We start from the raw sequence: 21,187 nt of genomic DNA, 5'->3' as shown, positions 1-21,187 counted from the left end.
CCTCTACATTAGGAAGAAGTGAGCATTCATTAGGATTGCTGTTGAAAACCAATGCAAATCAAATAACTCTCAGTACACTACATATAGGTTATATTCTAAAGAAGCCAAATAGAAACGATTTTGTAAAGTAATTAATAACATCCTAATTGATATTTAACATAAATTTAAAATTTTATGCCACAATTTTGCTGAACATAGTTTATCTCTATCCAGGGCTGATAATTTACCTGGTAGACTAATATAGTCTACCAGTATACTAATATAGTCATTTCGCATTGACATCCATGCTGATTGATCGCTGCCTATTTCTAGTCCATGATTACATATTTTGAATATTATCATTGACTGTGGTGGGTAAGCATCACTGAGGTTGACTCTAGCTCCCATTGGTCAGCATATGGTAAAATCAGCTTGGCTTATCCCCTCTGTACTCTGGACTAAAATAAGACCGCCTTTTACATTCATAAGCTGAAAACATGGCAGAGGTACCTAGTCCTGTAGTCATAAAAGGGTCTAACTATCCTTGTCTCCTTTTTTCCTTAATGAATCCAATACTCATTTTTTCCATTTAGCTGAAAGGACCCCTATATTCTGCTCTTTTTGTTTTGTATATGACTTTACTCACCATCTGAGACAACCAATCTGTTTCTGCTTCCCCTGCTTTATTATCTATATGAAGATAGCTCATTTGCAAGAAGAGGAAAGAGGATGAGCAGAAAGGAAATTGCCTACTTTTATAGGTTCAAAGACAAAAGCTTGAACTGTACTACAGCACTGGAGGTTAGAACAGTAGCTTAAAACTCAACATGTATTTCCATTTTAAAATCATTTAATCTAGGCAAAGACAGCTAAGAAAGTCACCCAGAGGTGTCCTACAAGGTTTGTATCACAGGTGCTGAAAAACTATGATTCTCAGTCCCTAGTTTGTCCCATGCAAGAATGTACCTAAAATTATTTAAAGTCAATAGAATTCTGTACATTCAATTAAATTCATTTTTTAAAAAAATATGTTAATTAGAATGCTATGAAATGAAACCAAAAATAGCTGGCATACAATTCCAAATTAAATGGGAACAGTTGCCACCTTGCTATTAAGAGAGGGCCTTAAAAACCTTATTTGTTTTTCAGCCTATTTTTTCTTAAGGGATTTTAAAACATAGTACTAAAAGTAGTTTTATGTCATAAAAACCAGCTAAGCTGTTATGACGCATCTTTCGGAAGTCAAGAATATTTTGCTGATCCATATTTAAAAGTAAACATCCCTGAATTGTAATTTTAATTGGATCTATCAATAGAATAGCTTTATTTCAATTCAGCAAATACTTATATTTATGTACCTATTATTTCTTCCCTACCACACAGGAAACACTATGGTCAGTTTCCAAAGATTGCTTGACACTAAAGCAATAAATGACAATATTCAAATGGTATTGAGACTTTCTTTGAAAATAATGTGCTTTTTTAAAACCTCAGTCGAAAACAAATAGAATGATTTGGTCTGTGGTCAGAGCACTGAATTTGTCAGAAAAGAATTAAGACCCAAATCTTTTGAGTAAAATATGCTGAGTATAAGTGGCATAAGATCACACTGGTTGACCCAGAAAGTTTGATTTTGATGTTATAGATAGCTACAGATAGATAGATATAGATGTATACATGTAATGCATATATATTTATGAAAATAATAGTCTTCTGGAGCCACAGAAGAAACAAAAGCAGCATTTACCACTGTGTGAATTCAGGTGCATTTCTAGAGCTCGAGCATTTGAAAAGCTCTTGGTGCACTGTGGGAAGGGGCACAGGCTGGAAATCTGATGGGCACTGTCTTCATTCTCCTCTGACACTGGAGCAGCTTCTCTTTGCCTCCCACTGCAGTAGTACATCAAATGGGCCTGCAGATTCCGCTCACTCCGATACCAGATGCCACAGGACTTGCAAGGGAATATATCCTCTGCAGGGAAAAACACAGAGACACATTTGCTGCTGTCCATTTGAAACCAACCATGGGTAAAGCAGCATGTAGTTCAATTTTTCTCAGACTCTGCTCTCAGGTCCTGAACTGGGCAATCGGACAGTGATGAGTAACAGTCTTTGGTGGTGTTCTACAGCAGAGGACTCGGCTTTGAAAGAAATGTTATACTCTGCAATTTAACTTCCCAGACTCTAGAAAGAGGACACTCCAATATTTAAAACACAAGATATTGATTTTATTTTGTTTTATTTTTTGTGACAGATTCTCACTCTGTCACCCAGGCTACAGTGCAGTGGTGCGATCTCAACTCACTGCAACCTCTACCTCCTGGGTTCAAGCAATTCTCCTACCTCAGCCTCCCAAGTAGCTGGGATTACAGGTGAGTGCCACCATGCCTGGCTAATTTTTGTATTTTTAGTAGAAACAGGGTTTCTCCATGTTGGCTAGGCTGATCTCAAACTCCTTACCTCAGGTGATCCACCTGCCTCAGCCTCCCAAAGTGCTGGGATTACAGGTGTGAGCCACTGTGTCTGGCCTAAGATATTGATTTTAAATTATATTTATGGTTAGAAAAAATATACATTTATAGTGATATAAATTATCTGATTGATTAAAAGGTAAGGATGTAATGGCTGAACTAATGTTAGCCCTGATGCCAACCCCTGACACCATTTTTTTTTAACACAGTAATTACGGAGTGGCTACTATATGCCCAACTCTGTGTTGAGCTGGGTATAAAACAAAATGAAAGATGAAACAGCTGGCCTTAGGAAGCATACAGTCTCCTCCGGTTGATGGACATGTGGTCAGCTAATTACATTACAGTCTAATTACTGTTCTGATGGAGGTATCTGAGGAGTGCCCCGGGGCATGGAAAAGAGGCTGATGTCAGGAGTGGAGAGAGGAGGAGATTAGAGACAGATTTAGAGGGAAGATGATGAGCTCAGCCTAAGCTGAGGTGTGAAGGATGAAATTAAGCTAGTTATGTGGAGAAGAGGGGTTGGATCATCCTGATCAAATGAGCAGCTCAGGGAAAGCCATGAGAGCCTGAGAGAGGGGCTGGGAGGCTGGGAGGCTGTTCTGTACTGTTGAGTTAAGGAGCATGATAGGGCTGGGAGAGAAGAGGCTGTAGGCGGCAGGGATAGACTGAAAGAATTGCAGGCTCTCAACGAGTTTTAGATTTTGTCTTCATGATTATGAAGCATCACCGAATCATTTTAAGCAAGACACTGACATAATCAGATATTATAGAATCACAGCAGCAGAGTCTAGTTTTGAAGGTAGTGAATTTGGAAGAAAGACTTTTGACTGGTGGGAGGCAACTGCAGTACTCTTAAAAGAAACACAACAGTGTTTGAACTGCAGCTAATACTGGTACCTTATTTATCAGGTCATGCTATGATGTGTCATGTTCATGTGTTCGCTCATGGAAAATCTCTCCATGTGTGTTTTGTCCCCCTTCATCCATCTATAGGTGAGGAGACTGGTGTTAAGTAACTTGCCCATCCATGACCGCATCAGTGGTTGAAATGGGATTGGAATATGAAACTACCCTCATTCCCACCCTAATTATCATCACTAAATGAGGTAACCAAGCAGAATGTCTCAACGCAAGCACATACTTTTTATTTTACACTCTAACCGGCTCTCTACCCCTACTCATTATACTAATCTACACCTATAATAACACAGGCTCATTGAATATCACACTACTAACACTTATAGACCAAAAACTAGCAACCACTTGATCTCACAACCTTACTTGACTAGCATGCATAATAGCCTTTATGACAAAAATACCCCTATATGGCCTACACTTATGACTTCCTAAAGCTCATGTCGAAGCCCCCATTGCAGGATCAATAGTCCTTGCCGCAGTACTCCTAAAACTAGGTGGCTATGGCATAATACAACTCACTTCTATCCTTAACCCTTTAACAGAGTACATAGCCATATAGGGATAATATCCATTCCTTATATTATCTCTATGAGGTATAATCATAACAAGCTCAATCTGTCTTCGACAAACAGACCTGAAATCACTGATCGCATACTCCTCCGTAAGCCATATAGCCCTAGTAATCGTAGCCTCCCTCATCCAACCCCCCTGAAGCTTCTCTGGTGCAGTTATCCTTATAGTTGCCCATGGACTCACCTCCTCCATATATTTCTGCCTAGCTAACTCAAACTACGAACGCACCCACAGCCACATCATATTACTGTCCCGAGGACTTCAAGTCCTACTCCCATTAATAACCTTTTGATGGTTCACAGCAAACCTTGCTAATCTTGTCATTCCCCCTACCATTAACCTACTCGGTGAGCTCTTTGTAATCGCAGCTTCATTTTCTTGATCTCATATTACTATCATACTTACAGGATTCAATATACTAATTACAGCCCTCTACTCTCTCCACATGTTCGTCACAATGCAACGAGGGACACTTACACACCATATAATCAACATAAAACCCCCCTTCACACGAGAAAACACATTAATATTTGTACACCTTGCCCCAGTCATTCTTCTAACCCTTAATCCCAACACCATTCTAGGACTTACTCCCTGTAAATATAGTTTAATCAAAATATTAGATTGTGGACCTAACTATAGAAGCTTACTACTTCTGATTTACCGAGAAAACTTGCAAGGACTGCTAACCCATGCCCCCGTACTTAAAATTAAGGCTTTCTCAACTTTTAAAGGATAACAGCTATCCACTGGCCTTAGGAGCCAAAAACATTGGTGCAACTCCAAATAAAAGTAATAATTATGTGCACCTCTATCATAATAACAACCCTCGCCTCCCTAACTCTTCCAATTTTTGCCACCCTCATTAATCCTGACAAAAAAACGCTCATACCCAAACTATGTAAAGATAACTATAATATATGCCTTTATTACTAGCCTTCTTCCAATAACCCTATACATTTTCTCAAATCAAGAAACAACCATTTGAAGCTGACACTGAATAACAACCCAAACATTAGATCTAACACTAAGCTTTAAACTAGACTACTTTTCTATAATATTTATTCCAATCGCACTATTCATCACCTGATCTATTATAGAATTCTCACTATGATACATAAACTCAGACCCAAACATCAATCAATTCTTCAAATATCTCCTCATTTTTCTCACTGCCATACTAATTCTAGTCACCGCCAACAACCTTTTCCAACTCTTCATTGGTTGAGAGGGTGTAGGAATCATATCCTTCCTTCTAATCAGCTGATGGTACGCTCGAGCAGACGCCAACACAGCAGCCATCCAAGCAATCCTATATAACCACATCGGCGACATTGGTCTTATCCTGGCTATAACATGATTCCTCCTGCATTATAACTCGTGAGACTTTCAACAAATACTGGCTCTAAACTCCAACTCAAATCTCCTTCCACTAGTAGGCCTTCTCCTAGCAGCAACAGGAAAATCAGCTCAATTTGGTCTTCACCCCTGATTACCCTCTGCCATAGAAGGTCCAACCCCGGTCTCAGCCCTACTTCACTCCAGCACCATAGTTGTTGCCGGAGTATTCCTACTTATTCGCTTTCACCCTTTAATAGAAAGCAACACACTAATCCAAAACCTCATACTATGTCTAGGAGCTATTACTACCCTATTCATAGCCATCTGCGCCCTCACACAAAATGATATCAAAAAAATCGTGGCCTTCTCCACCTCAAGTCAACTAGGTCTAATAATAGTCACTATTGGTATTAACCAACCACACTTAGCATTCCTACACATCTGCACTCATGCCTTCTTCAAAGCTATACTCTTTATGTGCTCTGGATCTATTATCCATAACTTAAATAACGAACAAGACATCCAAAAAATAGGTGGTCTATTTAAAACAATGCCCCTCACCTCAACTTCCCTAGTTATTGGCAACCTAGCACTCACGGGAATACCCTTCCTCACAGGCTTCTATTCCAAAGACCTCATTATCGAAGCCACAAATACGTCATATACCAACGCCTGAGCCCTATCTATTACTCTCATCGCCACCTCCCTAACAAGCGCCTACAGTACTCGAACCATTCTCCTTACCCTAACAGGACAACCCCGCTTCCCAATCCTAATAAGCATCAACGAAAACAACCCCGCCCTATTAAACCCAATTAAACGCCTCATAATAGGCAGTATAATTGCAGGATTCCTTATCACCAACAATATCCCCCCTACCTCACTTCCCCAACCAACAATACCCTCCTATCTAAAATTCTCAGCCTTATGCGCAACTGCCCTCGGCTTCCTAACAGCCCTAGACCTCGCCCTTATAACCAACAAACTAAAAGTAAAAAATCCATCACAAATATTCAAATTCTCCAATATACTAGGATACTTTCCCACCACAGTCCATCGTATAGTTCCCTATCAACACCTACTTATAAGTCAAAATTTAGCCCTTCTCCTATTAGATTCAACGTGACTAGAGAAATCTATACCCAAAATAATCTCACAAACACATATTACTGCTTCCATAACTGTAACTACCCAGAAAGGCATAATCAAACTCCACTTCCTCTCTTTCCTCATTCCCCTTACCCTAACTCTACTTCTAATAATATAGCCTATTACCTCGAGTAATCTCAATCACAATATATACACCAACAAACAACGTTCAACCAGCAACCACCACTAATCAACGCCCATAATCATACAAGGCACCCGCACCAATAGAATCGCCTCGAACTAACCCTGATCATTCCCCCTCAAAAATCGCCCAACTACCCATGTTATTAAAATTAACCACCACCACTACTCCATCAAAACTTAAAACCCATAAAATTAGTACTACTTCCATTATTAATCCCACCAAAAGACCCCCTAGAACCTCAAACCCTGAGCCTCATGTCTCAGGATACTCTTCAATAGCCATCGCCGCAGTATAGCCAAAAACAACTATTATACCCCCCAAATAAATTAAAAATATCATTAAACCCATGTAGGCCCCCCCATAATTTAAAATAATTACACAACCAATTACACCACTAACAATCAACGCTAAACCCCCATAAATGGGAGAGGGCTTAGAAGAAAAACCCACAAACCCCAGAACCAACAATACGCTTAATGTAAATAAAATATATGTCATTGCTTCCATATGGACTCTAACCATAACCAATGATATGAAAAACCATCGTTGTATTTCAACTATAAAAGCACCAAATGATTCCAATACGCAAATCTAACACAATCATAAAAATAATCAACCACTCCCTCATTGACCTACCTACCCCATCCAACATTTCTGTGTGATGAAATTTCGGCTCACTTCTTGCAACCTGCCTAATTCTACAAATTATCACAGGCCTATTCTTAGCAATGCACTACTCACCAGACACTTCCTCTGCTTTCTCCTCAATCGCACACATCACTCGAGACGTAAATTACAGCTGAACCACCCGCTATCTCCACGCTAACGGTGCCTCCATACTCTTCATCTGCCTCTTCCTGCACGTAGGCCAAGGCCTCTACTATGGCTCATATCTTCTCCTAGAAACCTGAAACATTGGCATCATGCTTCTACTCATAACCATAGCAACAGCCTTCATGGGCTACGTACTCCCATGAGGCCAAATATCATTCTGGGGGGCAACAGTAATCACAAATCTACTCTCAGCAGTCCCATACATCGGAACCAACCTTGTTCAATGGGTCTGAGGTGGGTACCCCATTGATAACCCCACTCTCATACGATTCTCCACCCTACACTTCATCGTACCCTTCATTATCGTCGCTCTCACAACCGTACACTTACTATTCCTACACGAAACAGGGTCGAACAACCCTTGCGGAATTTCCTCTAACTCAGACAAAATCGCCTTTCACCCCTACCATACAATTAAAGATATCCTAGGTCTAATCCTCCTCCTCTTTACCCTAACAACATTAACATTATTTTCACCCGACCTCCTAAGCGACCCAGATAACTATACCCCAGCCAACCCACTAAGCACTCCTCCACATATTAAACCAGAATGATACTTCCTATTCGCATACGCAATTCTACGATCTGTGCCCAACAAATTGGGAGGCGTACTAGCACTCTTCCTATCAATTCTCATTCTAGCAATTATCCCCATACTCCACAAATCCAAACAACAAAGCATAATATTCCGCCCACTCAGCCAATTCCTATTCTGACTCCTAGTTACAATTCTACTAACCCTAACCTGAATTGGAAGCCAACCAGTGACCCAACCTTTTATCATCATTGGCCAAATAGCATCCACAATATACTTTATCACGATCCTAATCTTAATACCGCTGGCCTCCCTAATCGAGAACAACCTACTCAAATGAACCTGCCCTCATAGTATAAATTAATACACTGGCCTTGTAAACCAGAAATGGAATATTCTCCCCAGGGCAATCAGAAAGAAAATACTTAACTCTACTGCCAACACCCAAAACTGGCGTTCTGACTTAAACTACTTTCTGTATTTTATGTTGTACAAGCCCTACAGCATAACTTTAGTACTAACCTACCTTTAATGCCATTATGTAATTCGTGCATTACTGCTAGCCAACATGTATAATATATAGTACTATATATGCTTAACTGTACATAGCACATGTTTTTACATACGTACCTAATCCCCTTAAAAGACATGCTTACAAGCAAGAACTCTAATGAATACTTCAACAGTAACACATAACACACTCCCTCAAAGTCCACACATTTCCCCCATGGATACCAACAGAACTAGCCCTATATTAATCGTACATAGTACATTAAATTGTTCATTGGACATAGCACATACCTATTAAAAAATCCTCCTCACCACGGATGCCCCCCCTCACTTAGGAATCCCTTGTTCACCATCCTCAGTGAAATCAATATCCCGCTCAAGAGTGCTACTCTCCTCGCTCCGGGCCCATAACTTGTGGGGGTAGCTATAATTGAACTGTATCCGGCATGTGGTTCTTACCTCAGGGCCATAGCAATCAAGATCGCCCACACGTTCCTCTTAAATAAGACATCTCGATGGATCACGGGTCTATCACCCTATTAACCAGTCACAGGAGCTCTCCATGCATTTGGTATCTTTTATCTCTGGTCCGCACGCAACCCCATCGCAGAATGCTGACTCCCACCACATCCCGTCCTGCCGCGCCTGCCTTTGATCCCTAGTCCATGACGTTATTAATCGCACCTACGTTCAATATCCTAGCCCCGCATAACTACCAGTAAGGTGTTATTTAATTCATGCTTGTAGGACATATCAATAATCAACTCCACGACACCACTCCCACCACACCACAAAACCACAATAAAAATTCCATCAAAAACCCCCACCCCCATCTCTGACCCCCACCTAAACCCACTTTTGCCAAACCCCAAAAACAAAAGCCTCAATTTGCCCGGCCAGAGCTTATATTTTCTTTTCTTTTCTTTTTTTTTTGAGACGGAGTCTCGCTGTGTCTCCCAGGCTGGAGTGCAGTGGCGTGATCTCGGCTCACTGCAAGCTCCGCCTCCCGGGTTCACGCCATTCTCCCGCCTCAGCCTCCCAAGTAGCTGAGACTACAGGCGCCCGCCACCACGCCCGGCTAGTTTTTTGTATTTTTAGTAGAGACGGGGTTTCACCATGTTAGCCAGGATAGTCTCGATCTCCTGACCTCGTGATCCACCCGCCTCGGCCTCCCAAAGTGCTGGGATTACAGGCTTGAGCCACCGCGACCGGCCCAGAGCTTATATTTTCATCTTTTAGGTGTGCACGACTCCAACTGCCATCCCCTCAACTAATATAAATTTACTTCACCAAACACTCTTGACAGCAACCCAGGGCCCCTTTCCTTCCCCCTCCCCCCCGCCCCTCACATTTGCCTACCCACTACCAAACCAATACCTCTCCTACTACAACCCCAAAGAAATCACTCCATAGTCATACCCATTTACTCTTTTATGTAGCTTAAACCTACCTAAAGCAAGACACTGAAAATGCCTAGATGGGCTTGCACACCCCATAAACAAATAGGTTTGGTCCTGGCCTTTCTATTGGCTCTTAGCAAGATTACACATGCAAGCATCCCCGCCCCGGTGAAGACGCCCTACAAATCACTATGACCAAGAGGAGCAAGTATCAAGCACGCACACGCAGCTCAAAACACTTTGCCTAGCCACACCCCCATGGGAGACAGCAGTGACAAATCTTTAGCAATAAACGAAAGTTTAACTAAGCTATGCTATAATAAGGGTTGGTTAATTTCGTGCCAGCCAGCGCTGTCATACGATTAACCCTAGCCAACAGAGATCGGCGTAGAGAGTGTTTTAGATCTGATACAATAAAGCTAAACTCCATCTAAACCGTAAAACCCTAGCTGATGTAAAATAAACTACGAAAGTGGCTTTAAAATTTCGGAACACACCATAGCCAAGGCCCAAACTGGGATTACATACCCCACTATGCTTAGCCCTAAACCTCAATAGTTAAAACAACAAAACTACTCACCAGAATACTACAAGCAACAGCTTAAAACTCAAAGGACTTGGCGGTGCTTCACATCCCCCTAGAGGAGCCTGTTCTATAACCCCGATCCACCCCACCCTCTCTTGCTCAGTCTATATACCGCCATCTTCAGCAAACCCTGATGAAGGTTACGAAGTGAGCGCAAATGCCCTCCCCGCAAAAACGTTAGGTCAAGGTGTAACCTATGAGATGGTAAAAAATGGGCTACATTTTCTACCTCAGAAAACCCCACGATAACTCTTATGAAACCTAAGAGTCCAAGGAGGATTTAGCAGTAAATTAAGAATAGAGTGCTTAATTGAACTAGGCCATAAAGCACGCACACACCGCCCGTCACTCCCCTCAAATATATTTAAGGAACATCTTAACTAAACACCCTAATATTTATATAGAGGGGATAAGTCGTAACACGGTAAGTGTACTAGAAGGTGCACTTGGATAGGATAAATCAAGGTATAGCTTAACATAAAGCATCTGGCTTACACCCAGAAAATCTCAACACCGCTTGACTACCTTGAGCTAACACTAGCTCTAAGCACAATCAACACTAACACCAAACCAACATATACCAAACCATTCACCTACATAAAGTATAGGCGATAGAAATTTTAACCTGACGCTATAGATACAGTGCCGTAAGGGAAAGATAGAAAACCACCCAAGCACAAAATAGCAAGGATTAACCCCTGTACCTTTCGCATAATGAATTAGCTAGAAATAATTTCACAAAGAGAACTAAAGCCAAATTCCCCGAAACCAGACGAGCTACCCAAAAACAGCTAAAAGAGCATACCCGTCTATGTGGCAAAATAGTGGGAAGATTTCTGGGTAGAGGTGACAAGCCTACCGAGCCTGGTGATAGCTGGTTATCCAAGATAGAATCTTAGTTCAACCTTAAGTTTACCTATAGAACCACTTAATCCTCCTGTAAACTTAATTGTTACTCTAAAGAGGGACAGCTCTTTAGACAGTAGGAAAAAACCTTATATAGAGAGTAAAAACCCCAATTACCATAGTTGGCCTAAAAGCAGCCATCAATTAAGAAAGCGTTCAAGCTCAACATCAACTATCCAAAAAACCCCAAACACATAACTGAACTCCTCACACTACATTGGATTAATCTATCACCCTATAGAAGTAATAATGCTAGTATAAGTAACATGAATACTTTCTCCACCGCATAAGCCTAAATCAGACCGAAAGCCTCACCGATATTTAACAGCCTAGTATTGATAAACATAAACAAGCCCATACTACTTTCACTGTTAACCCAACACAGGCATGCTTTCAAGGAAAGGTTAAAAAAAGTAAAAGGAACTCGGCAAACTTAACCCCCGCCTGTTTACCAAAAACATCACCTCTAGCATTACTAGTATTAGAGGCACTGCCTGCCCAGTGACGCACGTTTAACGGCCGCGGTACCTTGACCGTGCAAAGGTAGCATAATCACTTGTTCTTTAAATAGGGACTCGCATGAATGGCAACACGAGGGTTTAACTGTCTCTTACTTTCAACCAGTGAAATTGACCTGTCCGTGAAGAGGCGGATATATAATAATAAGACGAGAAGACCCTATGGAGCTTTAATTTATTAATGCAACCAGGAATCATACAAACCTACGGATTTTTAAATCTCTACACCTGCATTAAAAATTTTGGTTGGGGTGACCTCGGAGCACAACCAAACCTCCGAAGAATCCATGCCGAGACCACACAAGCCAAAGTGAACTAACATTTACAATTGATCCAATAATTTGATCAGTGGAACAAGTTACCCTAGGGATAACAGCGCAATTCTATTCTAGAGTCCATATCGACAATAGAGTTTACGACCTCGATGTTGGATCAGGACATCCTAATGGTGCAGCAGCTATCAAGGGTTCGTTTGTTCAACAATTAAAGTCCTACGTGATCTGAGTTCAGACCGGAGCAATCCAGGTCGGTTTCTATCTATTCTACATTTCTCCCTGTACGAAAGGACAAGAGAAATAAGGCCCACTTCATAAAGCGCCTTCATTACATAAATGACCTAATCTTAATTTAGCAAAATATTATACATCTCACCCAAAAACAGGGTTTGTTAAGACGGCAGAGCCCGGCAATTGCATAAAACTTAAAACTTTACAATCAGAGGTTCAACTCCTCTTCTTAACATCATGACCACGATAAACCTTCTACTCCTCATTATACCTACGCTAGCCGCCATGGCGTTCCTTACACTCGTTGAACGAAAGTTACTAGGCTATATACAACTACGTAAGGGGCCCAACGTTGTAGGTCCCTACGGACTACTACAACCCTTTGCTGATGCAATAAAACTCTTCGCCAAAGAACCTCTAAAACCCTCAACATCCACCACTGCTCGCTATATTACCGCACCCGCTCTAGCTTTCTCCATTGCCCTCCTCCTATGAACATCCCTCCCCATGCCCAACCCCCTAATTAACTTCAACCTAGGACTCCTATTTATCCTAGCCACGTCCAGTCTAACTGTCTACTCCATCCTATGATCCGGATGAGCATCAAATTCAAACTACGCTCTAATTGGAGCCCTACGAGCCGTCGCCCAAATGATCTCATACGAGGTCACCCTCGCCATCATTCTACTATCAGTTTTGCTAATAAGTGGCTCATTCAACCTCAACATACTCATTACAACACAAGAACACCTCTGACTTCTCCTGCCATCATGACCACTAGCCATAATATGATACCTCCACACTAGCAGAAACAAATTGAAGCCCCTTCGATCTCATAGAAGGCGAATCGGAACTAGTATCAGGCTTTAACACTGAATACTCCGCAGGTCCATTCGCTCTATTCTTCATGGCCGAATACATAAACATTATCATAATAAATGCCCTAACAACCACAATTTTCCTGGGCACATTCTACCCCATCCATTCACCAGAACTATTCACAACATGCTTTACCATTAAAACACTCCTCCTAACTTCCTTATTTCTATGAGTCCGAGCAGCATACCCCCGATTCCGTTACGATCAACTTATACACTTATTATGAAAAAACTTTCTCCCACTTACACTAGCACTCCTCATATGAAATACCTCAATGCCCATCGTAACCTCCAGCATCCCCCCTCAAACCTAGAAATATGTCTGACAAAAGAGTTACTTTGATAGAGTAAATAATAGAGGCCCCAACCCTCTTATTTCTAGGACTGCAGGCATCGAACCTACCCCCCAGAACCCAAACTTCTCCGTGCTACCTCTCACACCCTATCCTAGAGTAAGGTCAGCTAAATAAGCTATCGGGCCCATACCCCGAAAATGTTGTCACACCCTTCCCGTACTAATCAACCCACTAGCTCAACTTATTATCTACACCACGGTAATCACAGGCACACTCATTACAACACTAAGCTCACACTGATTCCTAGCCTGAGCAGGTCTAGAAATAAACATATTAGCCTTTACTCCAATTCTAATCAAAAAAACAAACCCCCGCTCCACAGAAGCCGCTACTAAATATTTCCTAGTACAATCTACCGCATCCATAATCCTCATAATAGCAATTGTTTCCAACAACCTACTATCAGGATACTGAACAATAACAAGTCACACCAATCAACTCTCATCCCTAATAATAACAACCGCCCTTGCCATAAAACTAGGAATAGCTCCATTCCACTTTTGAGTTCCAGAAGTCACCCAAGGAACACCTCTAACCTCTGGCCTACTCCTCCTCACATGACAAAAACTGGCCCCCATCTCAATCATATACCAAATTCATCCATCGATCAACACCTGCATTCTCCTAACCCTCTCAACCCTATCTATTATAGTAGGCAGTTGAGGAGGCCTCAACCAAACACAATTACGCAAGATTCTAGGATACTTTTCAATCACTCACATGGGCTGAATAACAATAACACTAACATATAACCCAACTATCACAATTCTCTACTTAACTATATATATCACCCTAACAACCACCATATTCTTAACCCTCAACCTAAACTCAAACACCACAACTCTCATGCTATCTCACACCTGAAACAAATCAACCTGTCTAGTACCACTAATAACATCTACCCTCCTATCCCTAGGGGCCTTACCCCCTCTAACCGGCTTCCTACCCAAGTGAATCACCATTCAAGAACTCACAATAAACAATAACTTCGTCATCCCCTCCATCATAATTATCATAACCCTACTCAACCTATACTTCTACATACGCCTAATCTACACTATCTCCCTAACACTATTTCCCACATCCAACAACACAAAAATAATATGGCAATTCGAAAACACAAAACCCACACTCCTTATTTCCCCACTCATTATTGCCTCCACCCTCTTACTACCAATCTCCCCCCAAGCCTGTCTATCCCCTAGAAATTTAGGTTAAGCAAGACCAAGGACCTTCAAAGCCCTTAGCAAGTAAAATTACTTAATTTCTGAAATACATAAGGACTGCAAATGCCTGCTCTGCATCAATTGAACACAAATCAATTACTTTAATTAAGCTAAGCCCTCACTAGATCAATGGGACTCGAACCCACAAAAACTTAGTTAACAGCTAAACACCCTAACCAACTGGCTTTGATCCACTTCTCCCGCCGCAGGGAAAAAAGGCGGGAGAAGCCCCGGCAGAAACTTAAAACTGCTCCTTTGAACTTGCAATCCAATGTGAAAATCACCTCAGGGCTGGTAAAAAGAGGGTTAGACCTCTGTCTTTAGGTTTACAGCCTAATGCCTACTCAGCCATTTTACCTTCCCTCCTTTCTATTCCTACCTATGCTCATCAATCGTTGACTATTCTCAACAAACCATAAAGACATTGGGACCCTATACCTGCTATTTGGTGCATGAGCTGGAGTCATAGGTATGGCTCTGAGCCTTCTCATTCGAGCTGAACTAGGTCAACCCGGCAATCTGCTAGGCAATGACCATATCTACAACGTTATTGTAACAGCTCATGCGTTCATTATAATCTTCTTCATAGTCATACCCATTATAATCGGAGGCTTCGGGAACTGACTAGTGCCCCTAATAATTGGCGCTCCTGATATGGCATTCCCCCGTCTAAACAATATAAGCTTCTGACTCCTTCCCCCCTCTTTCCTACTACTAATGGCATCAGCCATAGTAGAAGCCGGTGCCGGAACAGGTTGAACAGTATATCCTCCTTTGGCAGGAAACTTCTCTCATCCAGGGGCCTCCGTGGACTTAATCATCTTCTCTCTTCACCTAGCAGGCATTTCCTCTATCTTAGGAGCCATCAACTTCATCACCACCATCATTAACATAAAACCTCCAGCAATATCCCAGTATCAAACTCCCTTGTTTGTCTGATCAATCTTAATTACAGCAATCCTCCTACTCCTCTCTTTGCCAGTCTTAGCCGCCGGCATCACTATCCTACTAACAGATCGCAACCTCAACACTACTTTCTTTGATCCTGCTGGAGGAGGAGACCCTATCCTATACCAACACTTATTTTGATTCTTCGGCCACCCCGAAGTCTATATCCTTATTCTTCCTGGATTTGGGACAATTTCCCATATTGTAACTCACTACTCTGGGAAAAAAGAGCCATTTGGGTACATGGGTATAGTCTGGGCTATGATATCAATTGGATTTCTAGGTTTTATTGTATGAGCTCATCACATGTTTACAGTTGGTATAGATGTAGATACACGGGCCTATTTCACTTCTGCCACTATAATTATTGCAATCCCTACTGGTGTTAAAGTTTTCAGCTGACTTGCCACACTCCACGGGGGCAATATTAAATGATCCCCCACAATACTTTGAGCCCTAGGCTTTATTTTTCTATTTACCGTAGGAGGCCTAACCGGCATTATCTTAGCAAACTCATCTCTAGATATCGTATTACACGATACATACTACGTTGTTGCCCACTTTCACTATGTTTTATCAATAGGAGCTGTCTTCGCCATTATAGGAAGCTTTATTCATTGATTCCCTCTATTTTCAGGCTACACATTAGACCAGACTTATGCCAAAGCCCATTTTATTATTATATTTGTAGGTGTAAATTTAACCTTTTTTCCACAACACTTCCTTGGCCTATCCAGGATACCCCGACGCTACTCTGATTACCCCGATGCCTACACCACATGAAACACCCTATCATCTCTAGGCTCCTTTATCTCACTAGTAGCAGTAATCTTAATAATTTATATAATTTGAGAAGCCTTTGCCTCAAAACGCAAAGTACTACTAATCGAACAACCCTCTACTAGCCTAGAGTGATTAAATGGCTGTCCTCCACCCCACCACACATTTGAAGAACCAACCTATATTAAACTAAACGAAAAAGGAGAGAGTCGAACCCCCTAAAACTGGTTTCAAGCCAATCTTATAGCCCCTATAACTTTTTCAATAAGGTATTAGAAAAATTATTTCATAGCTTTGTCAAAGCTAAATTGTAGGTCAAGCCTTATGTATCTTATATGGCTCACCCAGTTCAGCTAGGCCTACAAGACACCACATCCCCTGTCATAGAAGAACTAATCACTTTTCACGACCATGCTTTTATAGCTATATCTTTAATTAGCTTTCTAGTCTTATACGCCCTATCCTCAACACTCACAACAAAACTTACCAACACCAACATCACAGATGCCCAAGAAATAGAGACCATCTGAACTATTTTACCTGCAATTATCTTAGTCCTAATCACCCTTCCATCCCTGCGCATCCTGTATCTAACAGACGAAATCAACAACCCCTCCTTTACTATTAAATCAATCGGACACCAATGATACTGAACCTACGAGTACACAGACTACGGAGGCTTAATCTTTAACTCTTATAAAATACCCCCACTATTCTTAAACCCAGGTGACCTTCGACTTCTAGAAGTTGACAATCGAGTAGTCCTCCCAATTGAAGCCCCCGTCCGTATAATAATCACATCCTAAGATGTCTTACATTCATGAACTATCCCTACACTAGGCCTAAAAACAGATGCAGTGCCTAGACGCTTAAACCAAACTATATTCACTGCCACACGACCAGGCGTCTACTATGGACAATGCTCAGAAATCTGTGGCGCAAACCACAGCTTCATACCAATCGTCGCAGAACTTATCCCACTAAAAATCTTTGAAATAGGACCTGTATTTACCCTATAAACCCCCCCCCCATAAGCCCTTAAAAATACTTTACAGACCCGCTGTACAGCTATCCTAGCATTAACCTTTTAAGTTAAAGATTGAGGAACATACCCTCTACAGTGAAATGCCCCAATTAGATACATCTACATGATTCACTACTATCATGACGATGCTCCCTACACTATATCTTTTTATACAATTAAAACTGCTAAACACAAATTACTATCAACCCCCCTTACAAAAAAACCCTAGCCTACAAATCCACAATAATCACTGACAACTAAAATGAACGAAAATCTATTTACCCCGTTCTCAACCCCAATAATCCTCGGCCAATCCGCCACAATTCCCATTATCCTATTTCCTACACTGCTAATTCCAATCTCCAAACACCTCATTAACAACCAACTAATCACTATTCAACAAAGCCTGACTCAACTCACTCTAAAGCAAATAATAGTAACTCACAATACTAAAGGGCAATCCTGAGCTCTTATACTAATATCCCTAATCACCTTTATTGCCATAACCAACCTCCTAAGACTCCTACCCCACTCATTTACGCCAACCACCCAACTTTCTATAAACCTGGCTATAGCAATCCCCCTATGAGCAGGCACAGTGATTGTGGGCCTTTGCTTTAAAACCAAAAATTCCCTAGCCCATCTTCTACCACAAGTACACCCACACCACTCATTCCCATACTAGTAATAATCGAAACTATTAGTCTACTTATCCAACCAGTAGCCCTAGCTGTACGACTAACTGCTAATATCACAGCTGGTCACCTACTAATGCATCTGATTGGAAGCGCTGCACTAGTATTATCAACCATTAGCTTCCCCGCTGCCTTACTAACTTCTATACTCCTAACACTACTAACCATTCTAGAAATTGCAGTCGCTCTAATTCAGGCCTATGTCTTTACACTCTTAGTCAGCCTTTACTTACACAACAATACCTAATGACCCACCAACTCCATGCTTGTCACATAGTTAAACCTAGCCCCTGACCATTAACAGGAGCCCTATCAGCTCTCCTAATAACATCCGGCTTAGTTATATGATTTCACTTTTACTCCATCACCCTACTGACACTAGGCCTACTAACCAATGTACTAACCCTATACCAATGATGACGCGATATTGTACGAGAGAGCACTTATCAAGGCCACCATACAGTACCTGTCCAAAAAAGCCTTCGATATGGAATAACATTATTCATCATCTCAGAAGTCGTCTTCTTCACCGGCTTCTTCTGAGCGTTTTGCCACTCGAGCCTCGCTCCAACACCCCACTTAGGGGGTCACTGACCACCAACAGGCATTACCCCTTTAAATCCCCTAGAAGTACCTCTTCTAAACACCTCTGTACTACTCGCATCAGGAATTACAATCACCTGAGCCCACCATAGCCTCATAAACAATAACCGAAAACAATCCAAGCCTTACTTATCACAATTCTACTGGGCATCTACTTCACCCTACTACAAATCTCAGAATACTTTGAAGCACCTTTCACTATCTCCGACGGTATTTACGGTTCAACATTTTTCGTCGCCACAGACTTCCACGGACTTCACATCATCATTGGATCTACATTTCTTCTTATTTGCCTCATTCGCCAACTATTATACCACTTCACATCAAACCACCATTTCGGCTTTGAAGCCGCCGCCTGATACTGACACTTCGTAGATGTTGTCTGACTGTTCCTCTACCTTTCTATCTATTGATGAGGATCCTACTCTTTTAGTATAACTAGTACAATTGACTTCCAATCAATCAGCTTTGATAGTATTCAAAAAAGAGTAATTAACCTAGTACTAGCCTTAACAATCAACACCCTTTTGACCTCACTACTAATAATTATCATATTCTGATTACCCCAACTCAACTCCTATGCAGAAAAAACTAACCCTTACGAATGTGGATTTGATCCCCTAAATCCCGCTCGTATCCCATTCTCAATAAAATTTTTTCCTGATCGCCATCACTTTTCTACTATTCGACCTGGAGATCGCTCTACTACTATCCCTACCATGAGCCCTCCAAACAACAAACCTTCCAGTAATAATCAAAACATCTATCATATTTATCATCATCCTAATTCTCAGCCTAGCCTATGAATGAACCCAAAAAGGACTAGACTGAGCCGAATTGGTAAGTAGTTTAAACAAAACAAATGATTTCGACTCATTAAATTATGATAACCATATATTTGGTCTTTATCACTCTTCCATAATGCCTCCATGGCAAGGGTGGCAGAGAGAAAGAATTATGCTGAGGAAGTAGAACTGACTAGAAGTCATGAACAATGCTTGGTGACTAGAGTCTAGAACAGACGAATACGGCTTTGCTTTGCTTCCAAGCTTCTGTGTCAGGAATGGTTTCATTCATCTACACAGGGAACAGAGGATGGAGGGGTGATGTCTTCAGGCTAGGGCATGTATAGGGTGACCAAATCTAACCTTGTATTGTGCAAACTCAGGACTTTCGTAGAGAAAGGGGTCACCATCCAGAGGGATGCCAGATAAAAATGTACAATGGGACTAAGCCAGGCAAACAGTGGCACATGTTCACGTTAGACATGTGGAATCTGATATTGCTGTAAGAAATACAGAAGAACATGGGATAAATGGCAATGGAGGCCTAAAACTCAGCAGAAATGGCTGAACTTATAATTTGTGAACTGTTATTTATGGTTGTTGGTGGAGCCCACAGTAGTGAAGGAGATGGCTCAGGGAGATCACATTAAAGGCGATGAGGAGAAAAACTAATGATCAAATTCTAGTGAAGGGGAAGTAAGGGTAGCAAGTATAATTTCAAATTAACATTTAATTTAAAAATTATATACTACTACTGTTTATTATTTAACCCCTCCCTTCCAAGTTAATTTCATTTACACTATTCATGAGGCTACACAGTTTAGTAAAGGGTCCATTTAAGCAGGATGAATTTAACTCACTAATTCCAGAATGAAAGCAAAAGCTCTCTGCATCTACGCTAAATTATTTGACATAAATAGTTGTCTTGCTACAGAAAGCAAATAGAGTACACTTTCCACTATAATTAGAATTAAATACATTGGAGCTTCCCAATAACATCAGATACTCCTAGAGTCTTTGGCAATAAAATCCTTTTGCCTCAGATTCAGGTTGGGCCCATGTTATTTCCAGTTCCTCACTATCAGAATCAAAGTAAAGATCCAGGAAAGAAAATAGGCACATTTACCTTAAGGAAATCCAATAATACTAGCTTAGATGGAAGTACTATATCATTGATTGAATGCACAGTAATTTCAGACTCATCTGATAATTTCTTTAAAGGATGATTATTACAGCAAGAATCTAATTACAGTTGAATATTTTATATTTTAATATCAAGACATCATTGCCTCTCTGGATTTCTTTTCTGCCTCATTCAGGGTCTCAGAGATTTTAAAGTATATTTTTGAGTAGATGCAATTTTTTGCTTACCTATTAACTTCAGAATCTATTCTCCTCTTAAGATGTATCTGCTACTCATGTTTTCTCATAGAGCTAGATAAAAGCAGATCTGTCTAGAACACAGATTTTGGGACCCCAGACCACTGATTTTCTGTCATATGAAGTGTCATTCTGTGA

General features: G+C 41.1%; 1 protein-coding gene, 1 long non-coding RNA gene and 1 pseudogene across 4 annotated transcripts in view; 2 read left to right on the top strand and 1 right to left on the bottom strand.

The window, feature by feature from the left end:
• ZFPM2 (zinc finger protein, FOG family member 2) overlaps positions 1–21,187 on the bottom strand; it is a 504,207-nt gene that overhangs the window by 3,889 nt on the left and 479,131 nt on the right. For all 3 annotated transcript variants that reach the window (XM_015145851.3, XM_077943950.1, XM_028852860.2), the window contains one exon: positions 1,727–1,951. In XM_015145851.3, coding sequence (XP_015001337.3) covers positions 1,727–1,951 — 225 coding nt within the window. The remainder of the gene's footprint in view (positions 1–1,726; positions 1,952–21,187) is intronic.
• LOC144330841 (uncharacterized) overlaps positions 1–21,187 on the top strand; it is a 264,236-nt gene that overhangs the window by 233,614 nt on the left and 9,435 nt on the right. The window contains exon 3 of the long non-coding RNA XR_013397404.1: positions 2,234–2,351. This is a non-coding gene — a long non-coding RNA (uncharacterized LOC144330841). The remainder of the gene's footprint in view (positions 1–2,233; positions 2,352–21,187) is intronic.
• Positions 10,441–10,893, top strand: LOC144330948 (18S ribosomal RNA; annotated as a pseudogene).

The sequence above is a fragment of the Macaca mulatta genome, chromosome 8, assembly GCF_049350105.2.
Source record: "Macaca mulatta isolate MMU2019108-1 chromosome 8, T2T-MMU8v2.0, whole genome shotgun sequence".
NCBI classification, from domain to species: domain Eukaryota; kingdom Metazoa; phylum Chordata; class Mammalia; order Primates; family Cercopithecidae; genus Macaca; species Macaca mulatta.
Note: the sequence above shows the minus strand (reverse complement) of the source record. Positions and strands in the feature narration are given on the sequence as shown.